The sequence below is a fragment of the Hyposmocoma kahamanoa genome, unplaced genomic scaffold, assembly GCF_003589595.1.
Source record: "Hyposmocoma kahamanoa isolate Upper Pololo Valley unplaced genomic scaffold, ASM358959v1 64, whole genome shotgun sequence".
Lineage (NCBI taxonomy): Eukaryota > Metazoa > Arthropoda > Insecta > Lepidoptera > Cosmopterigidae > Hyposmocoma > Hyposmocoma kahamanoa.
The window spans coordinates 16,547,190-16,560,666 of NW_020653852.1; the positions used below are offsets into that span (position 1 = coordinate 16,547,190).

Genomic DNA, 13,477 nt, shown 5'->3' on the forward strand with positions numbered 1-13,477 from the left:
GTAGTCTATTGCCTTAACCAACTGCCTTTCAAGCAGAGGCCTTGGATTCAAACCCGGACTAAAACCTCATTTTTTCGAAAATTATGTGCGTTCTTTTCGGTGAAGGAAAATATCGTAAAGAAACCTGCACGTCGAAGAAGATTCACAACCCTCGTAAAACGCGTGAAGTCTCCAAGCCGCATTTTTTTTATTCCAATGTAAATGCGCATTTGACCTCCACCTCACCTGATGGAAAGTGACGATAAGGTCGACGATGGTGCATACACACCTAAATAATGCCTATTCACTTTCGCCTTGAAAAGGTCCAAGTTATAACGTTCAGGGAACAAGTCTGCAGGCAGGGAATTCCACTCCCTATGGAATCGTTCACCATATAAATGTGGAATATGTGGGCATTGGGCCAGCGTGGCCGCACCCACTCTCTGTTTGTTTCACATTTAAACCCTCGCCGGAGAGGAGACCTGTGCCCAGCAGTGGAACGGGATAAAATGGATTGATAATGATGATGATGAATTTGCAATCAATCAAGTTCTTAGGTTTTAGCGATTATTACACAATGGAAATAAAACTATTATTTCGAGTTTAATCGCGTGTATTTGTTTTTTTACACAAACCAACGTCTGGGACCGCCGACCGTTTACACGTTATGTCTAGTAAAGTGGTTTGCTTAAATATTGGTTGACGACTTTGCCATCTCAGTCAACCGTGACCATACGAGCTGTAAAGGGCTCGAAACGTTGGTTTGTTTGAAAAAATAAATATACTCTATTCACGTACCTAGAAACATAATAAGTGATATCCGAATGCGGTTATGTGACTTTTGTGCTTTTCAATATGTCAGTGAAAAAGCAAAACCATAGTATAAATAAGAGCAAGTTGGGTATCTCCCGCCTGTTCGCCTACACGGAGCATAGGGTTGTTACATCATTATTTTAGGTGCTATAGTTTGTAAACATACGTTGAAAATATTGAGGCGTTCATCGCAATATTTTCGTGCTATATTGAAATAACCTTAGTCAAATGCAATGAGTACTTCACTTCACTTTTTATTTTTATGGCTCCATCAATATGAGAACTGATGATTTTGCCAATGTCACAGTTGAAAGAAAAAAAACGAAACAAAAAAAAAATTTTCGCTAAGCTCTAATAGGACAGTTGGACTACGGGAGTACTCAGTTGAGAATGTAAAACAAACAAACAGCAAAACAATATTTATAAATATATGTTATTTAAGTGGATAAATTTACATAGAGTAACAATATGGGGGGAGAACACTAAAGTTAAGAGGTTGTTTATGTTAATGGGGCGGGGGAATTTTGGAGAAAGTAAGTTATAAAGTGGAACAGCAATATTAGGACAATTGAAAAAAATGTGTTCCAAGGTACCGTCTTCTACGTATGGATATTTTGATACCAGGATCGCGGATTGGTATCTTGATTAAGGAGTATAATTATGAAATAGAAATGCAACGCTGAACAATTCATAATTTGAGCCACTGTTTTTCAAACAACCACAAAAATAACAATAAACACGTCTACTAATAATTGATGTAATTTTTTTAAACTATGAACGAACGCTTCATTTCTATAATGAATGGCGCGTGAGACGACTCGCGCTTTACAACGCGTCCTTACACGGTGCGCGACAGGCGCGCATGCATACAAGTCGCGCTGCTACATTTGTATGAAGCTACCGTAGTTGTCTGATTATACTATGGCAAACCCTTTTTCTTACACAATGTACTTATCAGGAATAAGTTTACCGAAATACCCAAGTAAAGTTCTTTGTACTTTTCGACTCCTGAAATCTTGCCCAGAAGTTACTCGTAATTCAATATAGCCAATTCCTCTGTCCGTGACAGATCAATTTCGAAAGCCAAACGTTACGTGTATACTGAATGAGAATCGGTAAATGTTCAATAATTTCTTGCCTTATTTTAACATCCGAACTGTATTTGTTTTAGAACGTTTGTTATTGTAAACTGTACGAGTATATTGGGCTATAAGTGGGTTTCGTTATTATCAATTATCGTCTTTTGTTTTTGACGTCTCTATTACCCAACAGATGTGGGCAGTTCTAACAAAAAGGCACCAAATGGCTTTGCTCATGTGGACGCATGGAGAAGAAGCTCTAGCGAAGAGTTTGGTGGCCTGCAAACTGTACAAGGCCATGGCTCACGAAGCTGCCGAAGATGACATGGAGACCGAAGTCTATGAAGAGCTGAGGCATTATGGCAAGGAGTTTGAAACGAAAGGTATGGCTATCTATTTTTCATCATTTAGTAGCAGTAGAGCTTCTTGTGAAAGAGTTCGTCCGGGGAAGTACTGCCACCTTACCTGTTTCTGCCGCCAAGCAGTAATGTGAGCATTGCAGCGTTCCGATTTTGAAGGGTAAGGGTGCTGGTGAAATTACAGGCACATGGGACTTTTCAACTTATGTCTCAAGGTGAGGGGCGCAGAGGCAGTGCACCTCAGATCTTTGCGATTTAAAGCTCTGAGTGGCTCTGTAACTGTTATGGACAGGCGTGTAGCTTACCATCAGGCGCACGACTTGTTCGTCCCATCACTTGGTATCATCATAAAAACATCATATACAAAAATTTGTACATCCAGTTGGTTATTTTCCATTTTTCTTCTTACTTTGGGTTCTTGTTGTAGGTACCACAAGTTAAGGTTTCTTTTAGATCAGTAACGCAATATTACAAAATTAATAATGCTAATATTTATTTACCAAAAAACACGATTACAATAAAGTACGATATTTCATAACGCTTTAGTAATGAACCTCCTTGTGAACGAGTTCGTCCAGGGAAGTACTGTCAATTTCTACCGTCAAACAGAAATGTCAGCATTACAACGTTCCAGTTTTAGGCGCAGCCCAGATGGAGCAACTTTGATCATCGAGTGTCGGCAACTGGCAACCCGCAACTAGTTTTTTATGACGTTTTTTATATAATTTCAAGAAACCGCACAGACGTAGCGTAGAGTTTCGGCAACCGACTACAGTTTTCGATTGCCGAAATCCGTGATTAAAAAAATTCTTAATTGCCGCAACTAGAAACATGCTAATTTGTACCGGTCGTCTCCAGTTGCCAATTTCCGCAATCGGCAACCGCAACTCGTCAAGCAACTTCAATCCCTCCCCGTCCCCCGCAGCGTCAGTCTTGACCGTGGGTTTCGAAAGTTTATTTAAAATTGCGGCAACTGGCAACTAGGCCTTTTAGTTGCTACAACCGGCAACCGTTAATGGAAACTTGTAAAAAGTTGCCAGTTGCGTCAACTAAAATTGCTGCATTTGCGGAGCGCCTTAAAGAGTAAAAATGCTGATAAAGTTACACATGGATATTGTCAACTTTATGTTTCATGGTGACGAGTGCAATAGCATTATTTCTCTGGTCTTTACGATTAGGCGCACAACTATTTCGCCCGATCACTTAATATCATAAAAAAACTTAACCTTAAAAATTTTACCAGCGATTTCTCCTAGTCTTTAAAAATTTTACCAGCGATTTCTCCTAGTCTATAGCACTATATAAACTTGTATCCCATAGACCTAGTTCCATATCTTTTACATTTGTGACACTTGCAATACTTTACAACTCTTTCTCATTATCGGAGGCAGCTTAAAAATTTAATGTACCTACTTGAATCTATTAGAATATACTTTGTTGTTCCCCTTAACCTGTTTTAAGTCTAAATTCGAAAATGCCCACATACGTATTTAAATTTATTACCTATCTAATCTCCCCGAAGGAGTTCAGAATTTCCATAATACGAGTCCTTGGATACGAGTGCATTTCAATTTGTGCGTCCCTATTGATGTGAAATTTGAATCTGCTTGAAGTGTACATACTTATCGTACGAGTTGTCGTAGGACTTAGTCATTTTCAACTTTCTAATTGAATGAACGCAAGTGTTGTGCGTTTCTTTTTTACCAACTTCAAAAAAAGTAGGAGGTTATACGTTCGGCTGTATGTATATTTATGTAAATCTTCAGAGTTCTCCATCAATTGTAGACCGATTTTGAAAATTCTTTTTTTTTGTTTGAAAGGTTATACTCTCGAGGTGGTCCCTGATGCCAATGATGCTGTTTCGAGTTCGTTTCGGCTATCACAAATTAAAAAAATATTTTCCGCAAATGAAAGTCGACTTTTCACTTGACACAATTCATGTAATCAACAAATCACCTTCAAGACTCTCAAAAGATCTCAAAAATAATGCCTGAAACAATTAATCATTGTAAAATTGCCTCATGCGGACTAGGTAGATACGTAATACAAATATTACTGTTTATTAAAAAACAAATCATTGCCATGCAACATCTGGCACTGTGGACATAAATATAGATCCTTTTAATTAGAACTTTGTCGATCTTTTATTTTACTAGAGTTTTTACAGCAGTTGTTTGTAATAGCTATGTCTAGTGTGGTTAAGTAAAATAAATACATTTTATACATTTTCTCTTAATAAAATTGGATGGCGAATAATGGCTTGTGTTTTTCCGAACTTAGTTCATGTAACAACCACGTTTGAAAGAACACAGACCTAAGCCTATTTAGATTTGACAAATCGGCTGCTCGAGTCAAAATAGTAAATCCAATAAAGAATTGAATTGAAAAAGAAGGAAAAGAAGCGACGAGCATGTAATTGTTCAGGAGAGCCAATTCTGTCAATATATAACTTTTTTAAATATTGAGCGCAATATTTTCTTTTTTAACCGAGTTTAAAAAAGGGGGAGGTTCACAATTCCACTGCATTTTTTTAATGTATGTTACGCGATTTCTCCGGTATTTGTGAATCGATTTCGATGATTATTTTTTGTCGGAAAGAGGGTACCTTAATATTGCTCTCATTTCAATTTCAAAAAAAATATTCCACCTCTAAGGGTGACAAACCAGGGGATGAATCCGGTTTCGCGTACTTTCCAGTAGCCGATTTCAATAAAACTTGGCAAATAGATGTAAATCCACGAATTATTGGGATTGGTTATTTTTTATAACAAAGTCATAAAAATATTACATATAACACAGATTATTTTACATTATTCTCCGAATTGTAGATTTCTGTTAATTCCAGATAAGTATCAATAACTTATAACAAATTTCTATATACAATTTTGTTTGTCATGCAATAATAAAGCAAAACAAACAATTTACTCTCTTTTTAGTTTAACAAATTTGGGCGTTTTTATTCGACACGAATGTTTCATTGCGCTCACGCTGTGCGGCCGCCGCGCGGAGACCGCTTGGCCGCCGCGCAGCGACCTCTTGCACGTGTTCAGAGACCGAACTGTCATGGTTAAATACGCTCTATTCGTTTAGATTTTACGTTTTAACTTTACGTCTTGTCTTTGGTCGACGCAGTAGCTGCACGGCGACCGAGCGGCTACCCGGTTATTGCTTAGTAAATAGTACTCAGATTCGCCATTAATGTATGTGTAATGGGCGCTTACAGCAAAGTACTTTACCTTGTTTTTGATTTTCATGGTAGTTTTCAAGAGTAAAATGTCGAAACGTATTAAACAAAAATGGTATACTTATCAGTTATGTTTTTTTGCGAATAACAAACTTTTCATTTATTTTATATTTTTTTATCTAAATAATGAAATGATAGACGTAACATTATTACGAGAAATAAAAATAAACTGGCTGTTATTAACATTGGCCATTTACAAGATTTAAAACTATAGTGAAACAAAAACGTCATATTAAAGGTTATTACTATATTATAGCTACTATGTACTTGGAAAACAAAAATCCGAAACGAAAAAAATGCATAAATTTGATACGAAAAAAATGTTAGTGCCGTTTAGCTCTTGCCGATTGTCCTGATATTTGAAATAAATATCGTAAATAATAATAATAATAATAATAACGCTCACACTCAACATAATGCGAGAGTTTCTTACTCATTCTTCTAGGGAAATCTGCCTTACGTATGAGTTGTAGAGTTTGTAATTTGTAATACAAGTGTAATTTGCTTACCTATATAATAAAGATGGATATATTTGAATTGTTATGAATTTGTTATGCCTTTTCTACCTGTTTGTTTTATTTTATTTTGTTATATTTTATTATATGTATTATTATGTTAGACAAAGATATAGTATTATTTAGTAAATGGATAAGCAAAAGTTTTGAACAAATAGATTTACGTAGTCGTATTGTTATCATGAAACAAAATGGAACAACTTTTAATTAGATTCCTCTGTGTCTTTCATAATAGTCTCAATGTTTTATTGTAGTAGACTTAAGTGCAAAAGTTTTTTCTTATATGCCTCTTATATGTGCTTAAGCAGGTACTCAGGTGTCTTATGACCCGCAATTGCTCTGAAGCTACGACTTTTCCTAGTATGAACTTTTTTATGATGGCAATTGACGGGACAAACAAATCATGCGCCTGGCGGTAGGCGACACTCAGAGCTTTTAGCTGCCTCCGTAGCCGAACGATTATCATACTCGACTGCCACGCAGAGGTCCCGGGTTCGATTCCCGGGCCGGGTGAAATATTTGTATGGCCTACATTTAATTCTCTCGTGACTTTGGGTGTAAATTGTGGTTGTCTATGTGTGTATCCATGGCATCCGCGATACAGGGCTTCCCTAGTGCGGGGCTATAAGTGTGTTGCGTTATTATTATTATTAAATCACAACGATCTAAGCAGCACTGTCACTGCACCTGTTACCCTGAGACATAAGTTTAAAAAGTGTATCAATAGAGCTTTCAAATCTACTTTGATGTTGCAAATGTCCATGGGCGACGAATACCCACTAAGTGACTCGCTTACCTCTTACATTACAGAAAAAAATAATTAAAAATGTCCTTAAGATCTGCTGACTCGTTTCGATAGCCCTGGTATGACGAGGCGGCTGGTTCGAATCCAGCCGGATCGCAGGATTTTTATTTCGGCTTAATATTTTTAAAATCTTTGTATTAATAATACTACACGTCCCTCAGCGAGCTATGGAAAGGTCTATGCTGGGTATCTCGTTAAGGGACAAAGTCCAGAACAAAGTAATCCGGCAAAGTAATGGGACCACAGTCCCATTTAAATTTCAAGAAAATATTCCACCTCTAATGGTGGCAAACTAGGGGATGAATGACTTTTGAGGTCGGTTTTTTAACCGGTTATTATGATACAAAATGACTGGACAAACAAGTCGCGTGTGTGATTGTAAGCGACACGCCTGTCGACAATATTTGCAATGCCGCTCAGAGCTTTAAAGCGTGAAACACAGAGAGCGGGTACGGGTCGGGCGCGGGTCGGCTCGGGACCGAGGCGGGTGTAATTCTGTGTATTTATATGGACGACAACACACCGATCGCGGGCGCTGGAAGGCCGGCAGATATACAAACCATTTTTGTGTTGTAAAAACGAGCGATTCGTTCTGTGTACCGTTTAGGTTCTCGGATTTCTCTCAGAGAAAAGTTTAAGGAGACTTCGTTTAAGAAGATTCCGGAGCATATATTAAGTTTACCATTTCCTAAGTTTAAAATTTATATTAAAAGTATTTTAATTGAAAAGTCATATTTACCTACTCATATTACCTATAGAATAAATGATTATTTGATTTTGACTTTGACTGCGCCCGTCGCCTTGAGACATAGATTAACAAGTGCCATGTGCCTGTAATTTCACCGTATGTAAACGCAAAATACATGCATAGATATTATGTAGCTAGTATATGTAAAATGTTGGCCTCAAGCTCTATTGTAAAGGAATATATCGTAACCAAAACCGTTTTTTCCAGCCCTGGAACTATTAGACTACTGCTACCGCCAAGACGATGATCAAGCCCAACAACTCCTCACATGTGAACTTCAAAATTGGTCAGGCCAAACCTGCTTGAGCCTTGCTGTCGCCGCGAACCATAGAGCGCTACTCGCCCATCCCTGCTCGCAAATAATTCTGGCTGATTTGTGGATGGGTGGCCTTAGAACACGAAAAAACACAAATTTGAAAGTAAGATTTCAAAAAACGAACAGTTTTTTATTTCTCTCTTCTTGTTAACGCACAGACTTATAAAAGGCACGAGTAGATCGATGTTAGAAATAACGTTTTAACATTAAAGTGACGAGTTATAACGGTTATTGAGCAATGTCTGTGTGTCAATGAGCAGCTTTATTTCGATGATCATGCATGCTTTTTTGTGACGTCGATTATTCGAAAAGAGACCTTAAACTATAAAAAAGATACATTCTCGGAAATTGTAGATTTTGGGATACAAAACTTAATTATTTTGGTATTTACGTAATATATTTTGAGATGAAAAGTCTCTTTAGCCTTTTTTTAAATTAACTTTAAATGAAATTTTCGCAAACTTGACCTACTTTTTATGCACTAATGTTTTTTTTAGATCTAAAACTCATACACACATTAACATTAATCTATGCGATGCATTAAAATTCATAGAAAGGAAGTCTACAGACGTCGGTTAAATTAATTTTAAGTTAATATGACATTTCAGTTGATTAAAATTTATGTATCTCATAATCTAGATGATTGACTGTAAATAAATGGTCCCTACAGCTTTTACTCTATAATAAATGGTTATAGTCGTCTTATTATTTGATGTTAAAAAGAAAACTATTTTTTTTTAAATACGTATAATCGACGTCCCCTTATTCAATTAGTCACTTGTAAACGTAGCATGAGCGCTTAGAGTAAAGTGCATCCAGCCAGTCCCTTTGCCACATCGCGTTTGATGTCTCAAGGTAATACTGAGTCTGCTGTGTCCACTCTACATCCTACAACTCGAGTTCAAGTCCAAAGAGGAATTGCAGCTCATGCCACAAACCGAGGAGGAGCATCTCGAAAACGAGAGTATGGAAGATGATCGCAGCACAAAGGATCCCAACGACGCTGAGGTAAGTTGCCGCTTCTAGACTCTCCCTAATGCTGGTTTTACTTTCAATTTATTAGGTCGTTTTTTGTACACACACGAATATATCCAATTCGTCTTTCACCGTGCAATTTGAAATGTGTACAATCAAACATCTGAAACATTTCACCGATTAATATAAATACGCACATTGTGTACAGGAGTTGTGGTGGCGGGTTTTTCACCTTTATTAATTTTCTGATTCTTTGTAACTAATTTTGGAATTCTAATAAAAATTACCAGACCTTCCGTCTGTAGTGTTTATGCTTTTATTTTTTGTGTTTTGTTTCGGTTTTGGATTAAATAAATTCTATTAGAATTTTATGTAATTTTGTCAGAAATTTTAGATAAAAAAGATGTTTAGAAGGTTACTTTTATTCATGAATGAAAAAGTAATTCTATCAGAAACCTTTTAAAGATTATTAATATTCAGTACCAGGTTATTTCTGACTTTAAAAAAAGTAAGTTTATGAATAGGTGTATTTAAAACACGGAAAAATTATAAATGGCTTCCCTTCCAGTGTATTTTGATAAACAATTGATGTCAATTATTTTCAACATATTATGTATAGGTGGGAGTGGTGAAGAGGCGCACACTCTCTATAAAGAAGATAATACCTCCAGGACAACAGAGTAAAACCACAAAGGTAGCTTAGTGTACTGTCGGTGTGATACGAACACTACACTGCACTTTACACGTACCTAAATAATCCACGTGTATCCATAGATAACGAAATAATTTCGCCGTTATGTTGGTATTTGGTACTGTTTAGGTTGCGTTCAGAATCGCTTTACAAAAATTTCTTGTTAGCAATCATCATTCGGCATGGTATAAAGTTAATAATAGTTAGCTTTATTTTAGGGCAATTACTGTTATTATTATTATTAGGGTGGCTTTATTCAGGGCCTATGCATCCCCTCATCACTGCGACCATTGACTGGTCTATTGTGATCACCACTAATTACAGTGCAGAGCCAAGGCCGACAGCATTGAAAAACTGAAGGACTTTCCTGGTTCCGACAGATTTAATGTCCTCTCTCTGGTTGTAGCATGTGCCTTCACAGTACGGAACTTCGTACGCCCATCAAGGGGTAGCATTGGGTGAGTAGATGAACTGGAGTTTCATCCTCCGTGTGGTAGAATTTACATTCTCTATTTTCTCTCTGCCCAATATTTGACATGTGCTTGTTTAAGCCACAATGCCCTGTTAAGACTCTAGTCAGCATTTTTATACCATTCCTGTCCAATGACAGAGCCTTTCTACAGTATTTGGCACTATAGGCAGATATCAGGGCTTTTGAATGCTCAAGACCCTTGTTCTGTAGACACTCTTGTCGGGAGAGGTGTGTGCTCTCATTTAGCAGAGTGAGCTTTGCCAGGCTGTATGCTATCCCTATGAAGGGTTCGGGTCCAATAAAGGAAAAGATTCCCTATAGCACCAGCCTTTGCCAGTTCATCTCATCATACTCATTTCGTGGTTGAAGTGTCCACACTTTTGCAGGTTACGCCCTTCACCAGAGTATGGATGGGTGTATTGTCAAATGCACTCAAACGCTCTTTCAACCTTGTCCACAAGGTGGAGCAAAGCTGTCTCTGTGGACTTTCCACTCTGATAGGCGTGTTGAGTGTGATGGATATGACTATATATTAAGGACGAAGCACTAATGTGATTGTCAAGTACCTTCTCCATTGCCTTAAGCAAAAATGAGGTTAGGCAGATGGGTCTAAAGGACTTAGCAAGAGAGTAGTCCTGCCTACCTTCGGTATAAATACAACTTTACATCCATTACATCGGTATGTGTCCCCAAGCAAGACTGGCTCTGTATATCTTGACCAGGTATGGCAAGAGGACACTTATGCCTTGCTGCAGTAAATGGGAGTAATACTGTCTTCACCAGGGGATTTATACGATTTCAATTTAAACGAGCTTATGGCCACTTGTCGGGGTCTTATTATGTTGGCGGCTCTGTTCCAGTCTTTCGTCGTTGCGAGGTGAATGTAGCGTCGTTGTGGATGAGGGGGCGTGTCGCACAAGGCCCCCGGGAAGTGGGTTGACATTAAAAGCTGAAGGGTTTCTATCGTAGAAGTCGAGAAGGTCCCATCAGGCTTCTTTAACAGTCCTGGTTGATGGGAATTGGCTTTAGCGAGCAGTCTATGTAGACGTGCATCTTGAGGAGCACTAGCGATCTCCTCACAGAACCGCCGCTACGATGCTCGCTTGGCCTTCCTTATCTCCCTGTTATAGTTAGTTAGGGCCTTCCTGTAGGTCTCTCATTCCTTTTTTAGTGTTCCTCTCTTAGCTTTCTCAGTTTTGCATTCCACCACGGAACCTTCCTATTGGAGGTCCGAATTTTTGGCCGGCAGGTTTCCTCAAAAGCGCTGATGATGCTCCTGGAAGTGACCTCAACAGCTAACTCTAGACTGAGATTTTAGGGCAATAGCCCAATAGAAAATTTAAATATAAACTACCTTACTCCCTTATTATGTTATGACATACGGGTTTCAAAAAAGAACAAGTCCAAGACAGATAATAGCAGCAGTAGAGCTTCTTGTGAAAGAGTTCGTCCAAGGAAGTACTGCCACCTTACCTATTTCTGCCGCCAAGCAGTAATGTTAGCATTGCTGCGTTCTGGTTTTGAAGGGTAAGGTGATGCTGGTGAAATTACAGGCACATGGGTCTTGTCAAATTATGTCTCAGAGTGACAGGTGCAGTGGCAGTGCCCCTCGGATCTTTGCGATTTAAAGCTCTGAGTGGCACTGCAGTTGTTATGGACTGGCGTGTAGCTTATTTACCATCAGGCGCACGACGTTTGTCCCGTCACTTGATATAATAAAAAAAATCTAAGATCCATCTCAAAGTCAAATAATGTTATTTCATAGGTAAGCAAATTACACTTGAATTCGTAACATTGATTAAACTCTATTACTTCTCCGTAAAGCAGATTCCCCTGAGAAGAATGAGTAGGAAACTCTAGGGGTTGCTCTTTGTAATTAAACAATTGTATACATTTATCATCGTCACTTTCCATCAGGTGAGATGGAAGTCAAATGGGCATTTAGTTTTTAAATAAAATAAAAATTATAATTTATTGCAAATATGATAGACCAAGGCAAGCCTAAACGGGTCACTACAGTGGATTTTTATCATCCAACTGCGCAGAAGCTGTAAATAACTTTTTGTGTAAAATGTTTGTTTCACTGTAGCTCTAAACCTCGTAAATTTATGGCAAATTTTGAATATCAACGGGAATGTATAGAAGCGCGCTAAAAAAATATTTAAAGATTTCCTAGTAAATGTATTTGTGACTTTGTGACATCGAGTAAGAAACATAAAAAAAAATTTATTTATATAACAACATAGGTACGTGAGACTATAAATCCGCTTTAAAATTTTATTTGCTAATGTGATTTTTCAAGTTCTGCAAAGAAGGTCAAGATAAAAATTTCATTAAATGTTGTTTAGGGAACAAGTTATTTTTAAGAAACTGTTGCTACCGTGTCTTACTAAATTTAATGCCTAAAGATCTTTTATGATATGTTCTTTCATTTTTTCGTGGTATCCCAAAAAATATGTTTTTCAACAGAAAAGGGGCGTCTAAAATTATATTGCAAAATTTTGTATAAATGTATTAGATCAGAGTTAGAAAACTACAAAGCCGTAACGATTACAAGATTCAAAAGCTTTATTTGCTATGCCCGTAATATTTAGCATAATTTATTATTTGACTAACAGTGTCAACATGACGAATAAGTTTTCTAATAAATGAGACAATTCTAATTGTTTTTTTTTATTTATTCAATCTAATTTTCGAAATGTCACCTATCTCAGATTATAACGCAATAACACAAGAGCAATACCAACATAACGCTACGGTTATTTTAAAATCTTTAGCACTCTAGGATCGTCACTAGTACCTGTAACATGTTTGTACTGTTGTTTCCACTTACTCTTTTATATTTTTATTTTTGTGGCCCGTCATATTTAAAGATTTGAGTCGCCGGTAAACGAAATCGATAGTTTCCTGAACCGTGGCTTGGGTACCCAAGAGACATAAAAGTAGTTTACGAAACGTTGTAAAATACCAAATTTTGGTATGACATTGAAGAAATAACTAAAATTTTGTATATATTGTATACACCTTGAACAATATACAAATTTCATTACATAATACAAAATATTTTTTTTGTTCCGCTCACACGCTACAAATGACACCTAAACACATTGACTTACAATTATATGGACGTCGGGTCCGCGCTAAAAAGTGTCCGAACTTATAGGGCGTTAAAATCGTATACAGAGCGTCTTTCACGCTTTAGTCTTCGTTTGTTCGACTGACAGCGAAGCAAGCAAAATTAGACAGTACTGCGATGACAATTTAAATTCAACGTTTTAGCTTTTTCATATTCCTTTACATGTCACTACGTTTAAATAGGTTGACTTGGGACATTTTTTCGTGGTTTTTGTATTAGACCCGTCGTCCATTTATTTGTAAGTCAATGCCTAAACACAAATTAATTTACTCAAAGAGCACAAAATTCAATTAAGTAGGTACTACAATAATGGTCAATAGGTAAATTTGTACAGCAGGCACTCCG

At 37.3% G+C, this 13,477-nt stretch overlaps 1 protein-coding gene across 1 annotated transcript in view; it reads left to right on the forward strand.

The window, feature by feature from the left end:
* LOC113230905 (transient receptor potential cation channel trpm) overlaps positions 1 to 13,477 on the forward strand; it is a 542,480-nt gene that overhangs the window by 471,552 nt on the left and 57,451 nt on the right. Inside the window, exons 12-14 of the mRNA XM_026465015.1 lie at positions 2,065 to 2,254; positions 7,750 to 7,961; positions 8,714 to 8,866. Coding sequence (XP_026320800.1) covers positions 2,065 to 2,254; positions 7,750 to 7,961; positions 8,714 to 8,866 — 555 coding nt within the window. The remainder of the gene's footprint in view (positions 1 to 2,064; positions 2,255 to 7,749; positions 7,962 to 8,713; positions 8,867 to 13,477) is intronic.